This window comes from Protopterus annectens, chromosome 1.part0 (genome assembly GCF_019279795.1).
Source record: "Protopterus annectens isolate FY-2018-M chromosome 1.part0, PAN1.0, whole genome shotgun sequence".
Classification (NCBI taxonomy): domain Eukaryota; kingdom Metazoa; phylum Chordata; order Ceratodontiformes; family Protopteridae; genus Protopterus; species Protopterus annectens.
The window spans coordinates 1830111108-1830128729 of record NC_056725.1 but is presented as its reverse complement, the minus strand read 5'-3'; the positions used below and the strand labels follow the sequence as shown (position 1 = coordinate 1830128729).

The window sequence follows — 17622 nt, the reverse complement described above, 5'->3', positions numbered from 1 at the left end:
CTCTCCTGGCAGGAATTGCGCCTGCAGATGAACTTGAAGGTTTATAGCTGTGTTCCACAAGATCATAGCTTGTCTGCATAGGGGGTAGGAGTGAGTGCCCCCTTGCTTGTTTATGTACCACATAACTGTGGTGTTGTCTGTCTTTAGCAGTAGTTGTCCTGGATGCAGCAGGTCCTTGAAAGCTGTAAGGGCATTTTGTACAGCTAGCATCTCTTTTTGATTGATGTGAAGATGCCTTTATTCTGTGGGCCACGTGCCCTGAATACATTTGCCTGCCATGTGTGCTCCCCAGGTGTAATCCGATGCATCTGTTGTCAGTGTTTGCCTGGCTGTGGGTTGTGTAAAAGGCTATCCCTTGTTGAGGTGACAAGCTTGAGCCCACCATTGAAACTGTTGAAGGCAAGGGATTACTGGTATAACTGTTTCCAAACTTTGACAATGTTGAGACCATACATTCTTTAGGTACCATTGTAGTTTCCTCATATGCAGTCTGGCATATGGAATTAGTAGTATGCAGGATGCCATGTAACCCAAGGCCTGCAGAATTTTCCTTGCAGGGAGTTGGGTCTTTGTTGCCATCAATTGAAAGTATTGAGTCAGTTGTTCTTGCTTGCCTAGCGTTGAGATAAGCCATCTGGGCCGTTGTATTCAAGCTGGCACCCTGGAATATAATCTCTTGTGAGGGCACTAGGTTTGATTTCTTTTCATTTACTGTGTACCCCAGGCAACTTAATAACTTTTTTACAAACGCCAGATGCTTTAGAAGAATGTCCTTGTTTTCTGCTTGAATCAGGCAGTCGTCCAGGTACGGATAAATTTGAATTCCTTTCTGTCTGCAAAATGCAATTACTGGTGCCAGGCACTTTGTGAAGACTCTGGGTGCGGTAAATAAGCCAAAGGGCAGTGCAGAGAATTGGTAGTGCATTGAACCAGCTATGAATCTGAGGTATCTTCTGCAGTTTTGTCTGATAGGGACATGCAGGTATGCCTTCTTGAGGTCCAAAGTCACGAGCCAAGCTTTCTTGCCCAGCATGGGAAGAAGTTGCTGCAGTGTCAACATTTTGAATTTCAGAAAATCCAGGTAAGTGTTTAGAGATGAAAGATCTAGAATGGGCCTCCAGGCTTTGTTCTTCCTGGGTACCAGAAAGAGTCTTGAGTAAAATCTTTGTCCTTGCTCCTGTGATGGTACCTTCTGAAAAGCTCTCATATCCACGAGTGCTGTAATTTGTTTTTCAGCCTCTGCCCATTGATTTGGTGGCAGATTTGGCATTCCTTTTAACCTTGGCAGAGTGTGAAAGTGGAACCTGTAAACTTGAAATACAATGTTGAAAACCCATTTGTCTTTGGTGATCATTTCTCAATTGTGGTAGAAGAGTGCCAGTTTTCCTCCCAAGGGGGCTGCCAAGAGGAATTTGCTTGGCAGCTGTAATGGGAAGTCATTGGAGCTGCTTTTTAAATGGTTGGGGCCTGTCTTCCCCTTCTTTCTGGCCTGATGCAACCCATTGTCGAGGCCTGTAAGGACCTTGTGTTTGACCGCTACCTTTTGGACGTTGGTATCTTCCCCTTTGAGGTCTGCCTGTAATTGGAAAAGACCAATTCTTAGTTGGCCAGTTTCTGCTAAATCTAGGAGGCTGAACCTGTAAGAAATCCTTCACAGTTTGCATAGATTTTGCCTTATCCTCCATTTTCTTTAATACCTCTTCTGCCTTAACTCCAAATAACACATCCTGCTGCAAAGGTGCATCCAATAATTTTGCTTTAACATGATCTGGTAACGTATGTTCTTTTAAGCAAGCATGTCTTCTAATGACAGAGCCTGTAACTGCTGCTCTGCAGGAGGCCTCTAGAGAATCAAAACCATATTGCAAAGTATGCTTTCCCACTTGTTTAGCTGCATGCAATAAATCCTGCATTTCTTTACAATTAGGAGAATCTGATTCTGGAAGCATTTTTTGTTTTAACTGAGACAGTAAAAATTGCTGATATTTTAGCATGTGAAACCGGCAATTTAAGGCTCTCATTGCAGTTGCAGATGTATATACTTTATTTCCCCATCTGTCTAATGCTCTGGAATCTCTGTCAGAGGGAGCTGGATTCTTGGCTGATGAGGCCTTAACTCCTTTGGGTCCCTGAGAAATAGTTTCACGGTCGGCTACAGGGCTTTTATACAGAAATTTATGTGAGTCAGGGGCTCTATAGTATCTGTCAGGTTTAACAGGGGCTGGAGGTAAGGAATCAGGATTTAAGCTGGATACAGTATACACATCATCCACAATATCTAACACTGGCAGAATAGCAAGGGGTCTGTGTTAAGGTAATAAAAGGAAGTCTCTGAGCCTTTTCTTGGATTCTGAGTAATCCTGGCCTTCCCAGTGGAAATGCTTCATCATGGTATGTAGGGATTCCCTAAAGGAGTAGTCCTCAGGCGGTGAGGCTGATGGAATTGATTCCTCAGCATCAGAATTCTCATAAGGGGTAAAGAGTATCCTAGGTCTGAGGATGAATCAGAAAAGATGGACACCTGCTCGGATGAGTCATAGTCTGCATCATGTCTAGGCCTTTTATCAGGAAGGGGATGGGACCCCCTGATCAGAGTGATTAGGTCTTCGGCCATTTTGAGCATTTGTTTCTTAGGCATGGAGGCCTGCCCTGGAGAATGCTGTATTTGTTTCTTTGATTTTAAAGGAGACTTAGACTTAGCTGAGGGTTTAATGCTTAACTGAGTAGGTCTGAAGACACCCTCTGAAGCTGTGGGTTGCTCAGCTACTCTGGATCCCTCTGAAAGGTTAGTCTTGGTAGGCTGAATAACTTGTGCATCCGAAGGCCCAGCCATCTCCATGTGGGAGTCAGAGGCAGCCTGTGGTTCTACAGAAGCGGTCATCAGGTGCTGCGAAGGCGCCTCGCTGAAAACCGGAGAACCGGCGACTGGCCTAGAAGAGGCTTCGTCGTCAGTTTTGGGCCTCGGATGCCTATCCTTGTCTTTGCGCTTTTTGTGTATTCCGGTCATCGGAAGTTCCAACGGCATGGTATAATTGAATTTTCTACCAAAATAATGTTGGGCAAAATCAAACCGACGTTTAATAGTGCGCTTGTTAAACCTAGCACAAAACCGACAACCAGTGACGTTGTGGTCTGGGCCTAGGCATGGGATACAATAGGAATGGAAATTCTTATGAGATATTTGCTTCCCACAAGAAATGCAGTTATTAACTTTTACTGACATCGGTCTGAGGCAAGAAAAAGTTTCCCCAACGGGGTACTTAGCTTTGTAGAAGACTTTGGTTCTGGATTCGGAATGAAAATCTCAGGAGACGGCCGACTGGCACTTGCGAACTGCTTTTGCTTCGGGCACCACGCGGCAAGAAAGACTGAAGAAAATGACGTTGGCTGCATCTTATATACCCCTGTCGCACTGACATCAGGGAGGAGGCGACAGCAGCCGATGCTGAACCAAGACTTTGGAACTCAGGCTGACTGGGAAACAGCTTGACGACAAGATAACCCAAGTGTAATGACTGCAGCAGTGTAACATGATGAACATCACCTATTCCTACAATATGTTTCACCTGCTCCTCACAAATATAAGATGCCTCATGCACTTCATGTCTGGTATTCCCAACCCCAGTGAAATCTAATCACAGAACTGTAATAGTTACCGTCAAAATTTCAAAAGTCCCCACAAGCAATATGTTAAATTCAAGGATTATAAACATGAACTTTATGCTACTCTGTGATGAGATATTGAAATTCTCTTAAGATTGCACCATCCCAGGTTAGAAACAATAGCTAGTTACACCAATAAATTCTATGCCCATTTAAATACAGGCATAGAAATGACAGTTCCTTCTAGAGCTAAATATCATGAGAAGATCAAAAATAAGCCATGCTGGTGGTCCATCGACATCGATTTACAAGAAAAGACAGAAACTCCTTAAATTATAAAGCAGATTTAAAACCTTTCACATCAAGGATAGTATTAAAAACATTACGAAAACACTGAAGATTATCATTTGGTCCACTAAGGCTAACCATGGCCTTAGGATGGCATTAGCAATTAAAGATAATTATAAATCATTCTTTTGCCATGTTAGGAAACTAAGAAAAAACACACTACATTGATCCAAACTTGTTCAAGGTAGCATCACTCTTTCGGACCCAAGTGAAATTGCCAATGTACTTGCCAACAAATTCAGTGCAAACTTCATCCCAAGACTACTATCCATTGGCCACAAATCCCAGAATCTGTTAGTAATATCCATAATCCACAAATCCCAGAATCTGTTACTACTATCCGCAGTCCACAAATCCCAGAATCATCACTAAGGTGCATACACTGGAGGTGCTGAATATATCCAAAAATATTTGAGGCCTGATATTATACATGAATATGCCTAAGAAATAGTGTCCAGTATGTCCCTGCTGACTGGATAACATGAAAGCATTTAATCAAGAGCATGTCAGTGCTTACATTCTTGTTTTTCAAAAGTATAGCAGCATCACCACATTTGAGCAGCAGAATTTACCTATATTTATTTATTTATTTTACATCTGTTAACCGGGGGTGTCTGACTGAGCCGAAAAGGCCCTTTTTCAGCAGAGGCCCGGGGAGAAAAGCTCCACAAAGAAAAATTACAGACACATTTAGTTATTTAGACAAAATCAGTATACACACAAATTACAAGAGACATATACAAGAGTATATGCCCATGGCTGTATCAATTGGCTCTGATATATTAGAAAAAAAAAACAACATAGTAATTAAAAGTTCTGCTTTTATTACACATTCTCTTTAAACCTTCAAGTCATATGTTCTTGCATGTTTTATTTGCATATCTTTTGACTAGACCACTGATACATAATAATGGAGTGTCCATACAACAAAGCATTAACACTGGACAGCAAATTCAGATATTTAATCCACACTCGCTCTAATATGTTTCATTTTTTTAAATTTCTAAATATAAGTGCTTACAATGAATTAGATAACCAAATTTAACATTTACATACTACTCCCCTATCAAAACATTTCATTTACAACAAAGTTCATGGAACCACAGTCATATTACAACAGGCTTCAACACACAGAATTTGCTTATCTTTAACTTAATCTAGTCATAATTGCAACAGCATTTAAATCATGCAGGTGTACTGTACTGCAGGGTCTCTGGCCACCATGACCATATCTGTAGTCATTTAATTACTACAAAGCTGAACATGTGGAAATAGTATTAAGGACAATATTAGAATAATATATGATGTACATGAACCTGACATGATGTACTATGGCAAAAATATTGTAGGATATGAGCTAAAAAAAAGAATTCACAAATAAATATCGCAATGTTAAAATGTGAAAGACTTTTTTTCAACAGGATGTTTCTTCAGAATAACTGCCAACATATTTGCATTATTTATATACAAAAACTGCCAAATTATTGTCAGGACTTGTGTATGTATTATCTAAATATTCTGCAATGGGAAAACAATGGAGGTACATTTTCTACTTCTTGATACAAAAATTGAAGTGCTTGCTAAAACTCTAAACAGCACAGATTGGTATAAAATGTTTACTGGAGCAAAGCTTTAATCAAAAAGAACTTAGATTTCTGTAGTTACAATGACAAGTTTAGTCACCCTTCAGTACTTTCTTCCATATTCAGTCAGAAATTTGCTGCATTGGTCTAAGGTTGGGTGAGACCTGTTAAAAGAGAATGAAAGTATGTTAATTATGCTAGTGGTTAGAAATTAACATTTTACAGAATCACAATTAAACCGTCTTGATCAGGATACAGTCACAGATACTAGTACGTGTTCATTATCTGCATTCATATATTTAAACTAGAGTCGTTCACATGACCTGAACCTTCTAAGGCGGATGCAAACCAACTTAAAGGCCATTTACCTTACTTCATCATCTCTTAAATTACAAAATGTGTAGCCATATTAGTTCCAGACATGTCAGTTGTTATTGATGCCGAGATTAACAATAATGAAGTGAGAGACAACCAGAATGCAAATATTATCATGCAGAACAGTGGAGGAAGTTTTTTACCATGGGTTTTGCTGTTCACTAACAACAATCAAGGAAGTATGATTGACTGTTCAAAAGGAGTATTTCACCAACTGGCAAACTCACAGACATCAACAGGAAAGGAGGAGAAAGAAGGGCAGGACCAGCATCTTCCAATGATTAGGAATGCTGAATCCACAGAAACAGTTCAGGAGACAACATTGTTGGCAAGACTCATTATTTATAAGTTATATGGAAGTCCTTTAAATGAGAATGAACTTTGTTTAGAAAATGCTTGGCATTTTTTTCCAATGTCAACAGCTGATGCAGTTGTTTGAATTCTCTCAAGATGTTTGCCACACAGCCGGATTTAAATTTCTTAGTTGGAGTTAATGATTCCAATAAACAGGACATTTTAAAAGGCTCTGTACTTTTTCTACCAGTATTTCATCACACTATTGAGACTTTACAAAAAGACTTGAGATTTTTTAAGCCCCAGAGGTGAATTTATTAACAACCATTTGTTGAACACATAATGACTTGGTTATGGTAGAAGGCCTAATAATAATCTTCTATGGTGTGCACATTCAGATGAATTATATTACTTATAATTTTGATACTTCTGGTTATATTTCAAAGGTATTCTGGAGGTATATAAAAGTTCAATATCGCATTATTTCTATTTTGTTTAAAAAATAATAATAAAGCTCAAACAGATCTACCATTCAGGCCAACAATAACTAATAAGAGTTTACTAACTGAACTTTATCTGTTTAAATAAAGAAATAATCATATATTGGGGATTTCTTTGATTTTCTACACAAAAAAATTAAAGAAATCACTGAAGGGAGAAATGCAAAAGATTTTTTATGGCATTATGTATTTTCATATAGGATTTATATGCATCATTATACCAAACAAACCTAATATACATTCTGTTGAACTGTAATTAATGCCAGGAGGAATTCTACCAATGTGAAAATAAACCATAACTGTAATTTGTTAAGACTCCATTTTAAGGAATAATCCTTTTATGTTTCACAGCACTATTTTTTATTAAATCTGTGGCATAAGCATGTGAGCCCCAAGGGGTTACAGTTATTCCAGTTGCTTTAGGTGCACTGAGAAACAAAGTTTATATTTCTAAGACCAAGTCGTACAAAGTACAGTTTTGTACCTACCATAAATGTCTGAGATTGCCTTGTAGGTGAGACACAGGTCACTTCTGAGCAATCTGTACGATACAGAGTAGAGTGATAGTGATTTGAGCCTGTTCACATAGGACAGGTGTTGGAGGCCATGGATTCTCTTTGTGAGGTATTTCTGTGGCCTTTCCAGTTGATGCAGGTGTTTGGAGAGGTACATACCAAATGGAGCGTTGTACTCAATTATTGGCCTAATGATGGAGGAGTACAGAAAGGTAATAACCTCCTTTTTTCTGGATGCAATCTGTACGATATAGAGTAGAGTGATAGTGATTTAAGCCTGTTCACATAGGACAGGTGTTGGAGGCCATGGATTCTCTTTGTGAGGTATTTCTGTGGCCTTTCCAGTTGATGCAGGTGTTTGGAGAGGTACATACCAAATGGAGCGTTGTACTCAATTATTGGCCTAATGATGGAGGAGTACAGAAAGGTAATAACCTCCTTTTTTCTGGATGCAATCCATTTACTTCTGAGATGAACCAAATAAAAGGCTTTTCTGACCACTGCCGCTATGTGATGGTCAAATGTGAGATTGTTGTCAACTTGTGTACTCAGGTCTCTCACCACAGGTTGCGTGCTTAGGTGGTTGCCACTAATGTGGTAATCAGTAGGGGTCATGTTTTTGCCGAATGTTATGATAATACATTTTTTTGCATTTAACATAAGGCCATGACTTTGGCACCAGTCATTTGTTGCTGTGAGACCCTCTTGAAGTATGTTAACATCATTTCGGAGTCAATGACAGCACCCAACTTACAGTCGTCCACAAACTTGGTCAGCCACAGGTCTTTTGTCTTTGCCTGGCCCTCTGATAAGTGGATGTCAAACAATAGAGGTCCCAGGACAGATCCCTGGGGGACACCACTAGCGACAGGTCTGCTATTGGAGGTAGCGGCATCTATTTTGACCTTGTAGGTCCTATCAGTGAGCCAGTTGGCCACCCACCAGATGAGATAGGGATTTACACCAAGTACGGTTAGCTTTTTGATGATGCCTGAGTGGGGGATTGTGTCAAAGGCTTTGGCCAAATCAAAGTAAGCTGTGTGTACTGAGTTTTCCTCATCCAGTGCCTTGGTGACAGTCTCAAAAAAGTCAACCAGGTTCAACAGGCAAGATCTGCCCTTGATGAATCCAAACTGGGTGGGGTCAAGTGCTTGGAGATTGCCTATGTCCTTGTTTATGAGGTCCATAATAATACGCTCCATAGCCTTACAGATCAGACTTGTCAAGCTAATGGAGGCAATAGTTACCAGGGTCAGTAGTGGCATCACCTTTGTGCAAAGGGATGACAATGGCAGTTTTCCATTTTGCTGGAATGAAGCCTGTACTTAGGCTATGGTTGAACAGGGTGCTCAATGGCAAGGCTAGTTCTTGATTGATTGCAGAATACAGCCTGGGATACTATCAGGTCCAATGGAAGCTGTGTTCTTTGTCTTGGATAGGGACTTTGACACGATCTATGGAGATGTGAGGTGCGGGGCAAGTATTGGGGATGTCAGATGGTGAAGTTTGTGCTGAACCTATCTGCTAGCAGGTTGGCTAAGTCAACAGGATCAGTGTAAGTGGCACCATTAAGAACTAATTCGGAACAAACCTGGGCTTTGCCATGGAGGTTTCTGATGTAACTGAAAAAGGCTTTGTGGTTAGCCTTTGTTTCAGAGGCTAGTTTTGATTCATAATTCACTTTGGAGGTTTTCACTAGTGATCTAATTTGCTTGTTGAGGCTAAGGAGGGAGATTTTCCAATTGGGAATTTGTGCCTTTTTACCCTTGGACAACAGTTTCTTCCTTCTGTTGTAAAGCCTGTTGATAGAGAATGTCCACCACATAGGTTTGTAGTTCCTTGAGGAGCAGGTTTTAGTTCCGTTGGGTATGGCTGAGTCCATGCAGTTGTACAGGTACTTGTATACTGCACTGGCATACTGTTCAGCATACTTGTCTGCATCCTCTGAGGGTGGCGGTGGTGTGAAGCTACTGACACCCTCCCTTAGAAGGTTGTAGTCAGTTTTTGAGAATTTATTTTAGCCTGGTTATGGCTGGGGGATTGATGGACAGGATAGACACTTCAAATGAGACAGACTGATGGTCTGATCTCACCAGCGATGAACTTACTATGGGGATGGTGCAGCAGTCACCCATGTTGGTAAGAACCAAGCTAGAATGCTATCTCCCCTTGTGAGGGATGAGACAAACTAGTCTAGTGCTTTAGAATTGATGAAATCAAGGAATCATTGGGTGAGTGCATTACAGCAGGAGTATTTCACCCAGTTTATGGTGGGGTAGTTGAAGTCACCAAGGATCAGGGTGTTAATAGGGTACCTTGATGGACTCAAGTAGGTCCAGGTAGGAGGAGTGGGTGTCCTGAGTCATGGAGGGGGGTCTATAGCTGACTATAACTTGGATGGGTGTCTTTCCAATTGTCAATTGGACCTGAAAAAGTTCTAGTGCATCATGCTGGCAAACCAGTCTGGAGGTGTGCTTGTCTTTAATGAAAATAGAAACTCCACCACCCTTAGTCTTCTCAACCTCATAGTCGGAATGTGTGGAATGAGGTATAGCCTGGTAAGGCAGGGGTGCTCTCAGCAGCCTTGAACCAAGTTTCCATGACTACACAGGTGTCAGCATCTTCCAGTGCTAGGAGAGCCTCCAGTGAGTGCATTTTCAGGTTAAGGCTCCTAGCATTAAGCAGCATGACCTTCAATTTATTTGCTTTTTGACATATCTATTACATTGGAAGATTTGTCTGTGGGACATTGCCTAAAAAGGCACAATGGGGAAGGCAAGAGCCTTGGCCAGAATCCTTAATCCCAGGGGTGATAAGTGGAGGCCATCTCTTGCAAAGCATCGAGGTCTGTCAACCATGTCATCCCAGGCAAAGAGATATTGGATCCCCTTTGAATGACACCAAAAACTAAGCCAATTGTTGAAGTCAATTATTTTTTTGTTTGTGTGTTGGTATCATTCTTGATGAAGGTAGGATGCTGCTTAGGGCTAGGGTCATACCTGCATGGGACACATACTCTGACTGCTCAATCATGTCTCTCTTCATATAGTCCAGGGAGGTACATCTCAAGTCATTCACACCAACATGAACAATGACAGAGTCATACTTGTACCTGTTGTGGAGAGACTTAAGTTCGTGCATGATGTGGCGGATTCTGGCATCTATCAGACAACTGACCATGATTTTCTGGTCAAGCCTGGTGAGGGGGACATCGGTGTGTCTCACAATTGAGTCACCAATGACTAGTATGTTTGGCTTAATGTTGTGCTTTATGGGCTGTATGAGTTTATTGTTATGCCTTATGGGCTGTGTTTGTGAGACACTGGTGTGTTGTCTGCTGTCTGTGATGTGTTTGGTGTTGTGTGTAGAATGTCTGTGAGTGTGTTTTGGAGGTCTCTGCTGTTTATGTAAGTTTTTATTGAGGACCTCTCTATATGTGAGTGTGTGCTGTGCTTGACTATGTGATATTGGTGGTGTGGTGTTTGTGCTGGCAATCTCCTCTTTGTCAGAGGTACTGACTGAGGCTCGAGAGAGCATGGATTCCAGTTTACTGATATAGATGCATCTCTTGCAAGAAGAATTATGTGCTAAGAGAAGATGGTTAGCAGTGAACATGAGGCAGTTGCTACACTGTCTCAGTATCCTCATGTCGACCAGTATGGCAGCAGAAACTGAAAAGAAAAAATAACAAAAAGAAATGGCTTTAGAAATCCAAGAAGAGATGGTCTGTTTTGAAACAGCTAAACCCAAAGACCTGGGATGAAAGGAAAGAAAAGCTGCTCAGATTTGTGAATAACCTCAGCTGTATCTAAATATCTGAGCTGTCTGTTTAAATCCAATGTGTGAAGAACCTTCTCACTGGCAGACTGCGGAGAAGGAAAAAAGGAAGTCAACTGAATAGACTGATTAAGGGACAACTCATTGACCAGCACTGGCATAAAAGAAGAAATAGGATGAAGAGGCAACCTGTCTCTGGGGAAAACTAAGAAAGAAGGAACAGGCATGAGAGCCTGAAGTTCAGACAACCTCTTGGTTGAAGTAAGAGCCAAAAGAAGAATAGTCTTCCAGGTACAACATTGTAAGGAAGCTGATGCAGCAGGCTCAAAAGGAGCATCAGTCAATTTCTCCAGAACAGAACTGGGAGGCCTGATATTAAAGATGCCTTTAAGAAATTGTTTGACCTCAAATCTAGAGGCATAAGGAAGAGTTAAGGGCAGACAAGCAGAGACTGCTGACAGGTAAGCTTTAAGTGAAGAATATGCCAGCTAAGCATGGAGCAGATCACACAAATAAGAGAGAACCAGAGGAACCTCTGCAAACAGGGGATCCTGCTGGTGAGAGAGGCACCAGGGAGAAAATGTCTTCAATTTGGAGAAATATGATTCCTTGGTCGTGGGCTTCCTGGCCTCCTGCAGGAAACAAAGCATGTCCGCAGGAAAGAGGTGAATAAAAGGGATCAAAACCCTATCACCCACAGCATCAGTTGAAAAGTGGACAACTGAGAATGGACAACAGACTCCTTACTTTGTGTGAGAAGGTCCACCTGGAAAGGTAACTTGTGGTGATTGTAATCTTGTGCAAAACCCTTGGCAGGAAAGGAAGGGGAGGAAAGGGATACAGAAACATGTCCTTACCAGGAAAAGATAGGGCCATCTACTTTCTAAGCCAGAGGACTTGGGACTCTGGTACAGAATAGAGGAAGATGTCTGTTCAGAGGGGTGGTGAAAAGATCTACCTGAGGAATACCCCAATGATGGACAATGTCCAGGAAAACTTTCTGTGAAGCATCCATTTGTGAGCTTGTGTGTGGGTGCTAGACCTGGTCAAAGAGTCTGCCATTAGATTGTGCTCGGAGGGAATGTAAAGTACAGTTGTGTACCTACCATAAATGTAGATGTTCGAGAGTATTCACTGTTGCAGTCATTACACTTGGGTTATCCTGCTGGCAGGCTACCCGCAGTCGGCCTGAATTCCAAAGTCTTGGTCCGGTGTCGGTTGCTGTTGCCTCTTCCCTGACGTCAGTGTGCCAGGGGTATAAAAGATGCAGCCAATGCCATTTTCTTCAGTTTTTCTTGCCCCAGATGTCAGGTGCCCCCAAAAGGGTAGACTAAAAATTATGCCAATAAAAAAGCATGCACTAAAATAAAACATTACCTTCATCTACAAGCAAATACACCACATAGGTTGCATAGAACAGAGAAGTACAGATAAGCCCCAGCAAAGAAAGGGGGATGGTGGGTGGGTAACCTGGACTGCAACAGTGAGTACACTCGAACATCTACATTTATGGTAGGTACACAACTGTACTATGTTCATCGTGATTCACTGTTGCAGTCATTACACTTGGGTTGAATCCCAAAGCTGAGGTTAGGTGGCTGGGCCTAAATAGAATTAGGAGTGGCTATGAGGCCCTGCAGAACTGCAGTGGCAAAGCCTGCTCTGGATTTCGAGTAGAGAGGTAAGTGGTAGTGCTTGGTAAAAGTGTGCACTGAACTCCAAGTTGCAGCCTCTAAAATGTCTTTGGTTGGTACTCCTCTGAGGAAGGCTGCTGAAGTGGCTGCTGCTCTGGTTGAATGTGGCCTAATGTCCTTAGGCACTGATTTGCCATGTTGTGCATAGCAGAAATGAATGCAGTGACCTATCCATTTTGAAATAGTCTGCTTAGAGATAGCTTTTCCTTGTGATCCTGCAGCATATGCCACTAAGAGCTGCTCAGTCTTTCTGTAAGCTTTAGTTCTGTCCAAGTAGAAGCGTAGCTGCCTGTGATGTCCAAAGAATGTAGGAGTCTCTCATCCTTATTCTGTGGGTTTGGATAAAAAGTAGGCAAATGAATGGTTTGGTTAAGGGTCACACTGGACACTACTTTAGGCATAAATGTCGGGTTCGTCCTCAGAGAAACCCTGTCTGGATGGAAAATGATAAAAGGTTCCACAGCCATGAGTACCTGTAACTCTGAGACTCGTCTTGCAGAGGTTACTGCTAGGAGCAGAGCTGTTTTCCATGATAAAAACTTATCTCAGCTGTATTGGCTGGATCAAGTGGCGGCAGAGTGAGTTTTTCCAAGACATAGTTGAGGTCCCATGCAGGTATAGGTGCTCTCCTTGGAGGTCTTAAGTTTTTGGCCCCTCTGAGGTACTGCCTTAGCAATGGATGAGAAAAAAGAGGTGGTTCCATATTATAATGAGCTGAAATGGCAGAGGCATGGATTTTAATTGATGAAAAGGACAGGCCTTTGTCCAGCATCTCAGTTAGGTATTGCAAAATCTGCGGAATATTTGGTACAGCAGTGTTAATTCCCTTGTGCCTGGTTCCAAACGCAGAATCTCTTCCATTTTTCTGCATAAGATTTTCTGGTACTGGGCCTCATGGCCTCCAAAATAACATCCATCACTGCTTTGGAGAGAGGTGTGTTCTGAATGGCTACTTTATCCGCCATGTTGCCAGATTTAGGGTCCTGAGTTGGCTGTGCAGGATCCAATTGTTTTGTTGGGTCAGTAAGTGAGGAATTAGAGGTAATGTCCAGGCTGGGCCTTGAGACAAGCTCTTTAGGATTGGGTACCAGTGCTGGTGGGGCCAGTCTGGGGCAATCAGAATCATTTTTGGCTTCTCCTGTCTGACCTTTAGGAGTACCTTGGGGAGGAGAGGCAGAGGAGGAAAGGCATAAACTGTTAGGGTTTCCCAGCTGAATGATAGAGCATCCACTTTCCATGCTTGCTTGTGATAAGACCTTGTGCAGGTCCTCTGTAGTTGGTAGTTGTGGGGGAGGCAAATAGATCTATGTCTGGGCATCCCCATTCCTTTGTTATAATTATGAAGACTTGTGGATCCAGTTTCCACTCGTGGGGATCCGTGAGGTTTCTGCTTAGTTCGTCTGCCAGAGTATTTATTTTTCCTGGCAGGAATTGTGCTTGCATGTGTACTTGATAAGTCAATGCTGTGTCCTACAAAGTCATGTTTTGTCTGCAGAGGGGGCAGAAATGTGTGCCTCCCTGCTTGTTTATGTACCACATGACTGTAGTATTGTCCATCCTTATCAGTAGTTGTCCTGGATGAAGTAGATCCTTGAAAGCTGTCAGGGCATTCTGAACAGCTATCATCTCTTTTTGATTGATATGAAGATGCCTTTGGCTTGTGGGCCATGTGCCCTGAATACATTTTCCTGCCATGTGTGCTCCGCAGGCATAATCTGATGCATCTGTTGTTATTGACTGCCTGGCTGTGGGTTGGTTGAATGGCTGTCCCTTGTTGTGGTGACAGGCCTCTGCCCACCATCGAAACTCCTGTTGCAGGCAAGGAAGGAGGGTAATTAATGTTTCCAGGCTGTGGCAATGTTGAGTCCAAACACTTTTAGATACCATTGTAGTTTCCTCATATGCAGTCTGGCATATGGAATTATTAGAATGCAGGATGCCATGAAGCCCAAAGCCGTGGGTCTTTGTTGCCAACATTTTGAAGTAAGTAGTCAGTTGCCTTTGTTTGTCTGGCATGAGATAAGCCATCTGGGCAGTTGTATTTAAGCTTGCACCCAGGAATATTATCTCTTGAGAGGGTACTAGTTTTGATTTATTTTCGTTTCTTGTGTACCCTAGGCAAATTAATAATCTTTAGGCAAACGCCAGATGTTTTAGTAAAATGTCCTTGGTCTCTGCTTGAATAAGGCAGTCATCCAAATAAGGATAGATTTGAATTCCTCTTTGTCTGCAAAATGCAATTACTGATGTCAGGCATTTTGTGAAGACCCTGGGCGCAGTAGATAAGCCAAAGGGCAGTGCAGAGAATTGGTAGTGCATTGAGCCAGCTATGAATCTGAGGTAACTTCTGCAAGATTGTCTGATTGGTACATGCAGGTATGCCTCTTTTAGGTTCAAAGTTACAAGCCAAGCCTTCTTGCTCAGCATGGGCAGAAGCTGCTGCAGAGTCAATATTTTGAATTTTGGAACATCCAGAAAAGTATTTAGAATAGACAGGTCCAGTAATGGTCTCCAGGCTTTGTCCTTTCTGGGTACCAGGAAAAGTCTTGAGTAAAATCCTTGTCCCTGCTCTTGCTGTGGTACTTGCTGAATGGCCCTCATCTCCATGAGGGATGAAACTTGTTTTTGCACCTCTGCCCATTGATTGTGTGGCAGGTCTGGCATACCTTTTGCCCTTGGCAGGGTGTGAAAGTGGAACCTGTAGCCCTGGGACACTATATTCAAGACCCATTTGTCCTGGGTGATCCTGTGGCAATTCTGAGCAAAAAGTGCTAGTTTTCCCCTAAGGGGGCTGCCAAAGAATAAGTGCTTGGTGCTGGCAGAGGAAAGTCATTGAGACTGTTTCCTGTATGGCTGTGATTTGTCTTCTCCACTTTTGGAGGTAGAAGCGCCCCACTGTTTAGGCCTGTATGAGCCCTGGGGCTGGGGTCTGCCTCTGGGGTGTCTGTACCTGCCTCTTTGTGGCCTGTCTGAGACTGGAAAGGACCAATTCTTTGTAGGCCAGTTCCTGCTAAATCTGGGTGGCTGTACCTGTAAGAAATCCTTTACTGCTTGCATAGATTTCGCTTTGTCCTCCATTTTCTTCAACACCTCCTCTGCTTTAACACCAAATAAAGTATCATGCTGTAATGGAGCATCTAATAATTTTGCTTTAACATGATCAAGCAGATTCTGTTCCTTTAGCGAAGCATGCCTCCTAATAACATAACCCGTAACTGCGGCCCTGCAAGAGGCCTCCAGAGAATCAAAACCACATTGCAATGTATGCTTTCCCACTTGTTCAGTTGCATGCAATAAATCCTGCATTTCCGTATTTTCTGCACAATCAGAATTAGTCAACATTTTCTGTTTACGTAGTGACATTAAGTATTGCTGATATTTAAGCATATGAAATTGACAGTTTAATGCCCTCACAGCCAAAGTAACAGAATTGTAAACCTTTTTCCCCCATCTGTCTAGTGCCCTTGAATCCCTATCAGAGGGAATAGGATTTTTTGCAGTGGAAGCCTTGACCCCTTTGGGACCCTGAGAAATGGTTTCTGGGGCAGCAGAAAGGTTTTTATAAAGAAATGCATGTGAATCTGGAACCCTGTAGTATCTGTCTGGTTTAGCAGGGGCAGGGGGTAAAGAGTCAGGAGAAAGGCCGGACTCTGAAAATACATCATCCACAATGTCTAACACAGGGGGAATAGCAAGAGGCCTGTGCTGAGGTAGTAAAATGAAATCTCTAAGCCTTTTCTTTGATTCTGAGTAGTCTTGGCTCTCCCAGTGGAAGTGCTCCCTCATGGTATGCAGGGTTTCCCCAAAAGAATAATCCTCAGGAGGAGAGGCTGAAGGGATAAATTCTTCAGCATCAGAATCCTCATAGGGAGGAAGAGAGTATTCCTGCTCAGAGGAGGAATCAGAGGAAATGGAAACCTGATCTGAAGATACATATTCTGTCTCTTGCCTAGGCCTCTTATCAGGAGGGGGATGGGAACCCCTGATCAAGGTAATTAGGTCTTCGGCCATTTTGAGCATCTGTTTTTTAGGCATGGAAGTCTGTCCAGGAGAATGCTGTACTTGTTTCTTTGTCTTTAGAGCTGCTTTAGTCTTTGCCTTTGAAGCTGTGGTTGGCTTAACATATAACTGTGTAGGTCTGAAAACACCCCCAGAAGCCGATGACTGCTCAGCGGCTCCAGACCCATCTGAGGGGATAGTTTCAGAGTGTCCAATACCTTGAGTATCCAGAGGCCTAGTTGGCTCCACATGGGAGTTGGCAACGGCCTGTGGCTCTGAGGTAGCGGGCGTCAGGGGCTGAGAAAGCGCCTCACTGAGAACCGGCGACTGGCTTAGCGGTAGCCTCGTCGTCGGTTTTGGACCTCGGATGCCTGTCCTTTTCTTTTTCCTTGTGCTTTTTGTAAACTCCGGTCATCAACTGTTCCGATGGCATTATATAATTGAATCTTCGGCCAAAGTAATGAAAGGCAAAATCGTACCGATGCTTAATAGTGCATTGGTTAAATCTAGTGCAAAACCGACAGCTAGCTACGTTGTGATCAGGGCCTAGGCAAGGAATACAATAAGAATGAAAATCCTTATGAGGTATTTGCTTCCCACAAGAAATACAATTGTTAACTTTTTCTGACATCGGTCTGGAGCAAGAAAAAAAAGTTTCCCCAATGGGGTACTTAGCTTTAATGAAGACTTCAGATCTGAAATTCGTCTTTGAAAATCTCAGGAGTCGGCCGACCGGCACTTGCGAACTGCTTTTGCTTCGGGCACCGCGCGGCAAGAAAGACTGAAGAAAATGGTGCGGCTGCATCTTTTATACCCCTGGCGCACTGACGTCAGGGAAGAGGCGACAGCAACCGACGCCGGACCAAGACTTTGGAATTCAGGCCGACTGCGGGTAGCCTGTCAGCAGGATAACCCAAGTGTAATGACTGCAACA

At 42.6% G+C, this 17622-nt stretch overlaps 1 protein-coding gene across 1 annotated transcript in view; it reads right to left on the bottom strand.

The window, feature by feature from the left end:
* Positions 1-4755: 4755 nt before the first annotated feature.
* OXCT1 (3-oxoacid CoA-transferase 1) overlaps positions 4756-17622 on the bottom strand; it is a 1765637-nt gene continuing 1752770 nt past the window's right edge. The window contains exon 17 of the mRNA XM_044069775.1: positions 4756-5698. Within this exon, the coding sequence (XP_043925710.1) occupies positions 5657-5698 (42 nt within the window). The 3' untranslated portion in view covers positions 4756-5656. The remainder of the gene's footprint in view (positions 5699-17622) is intronic.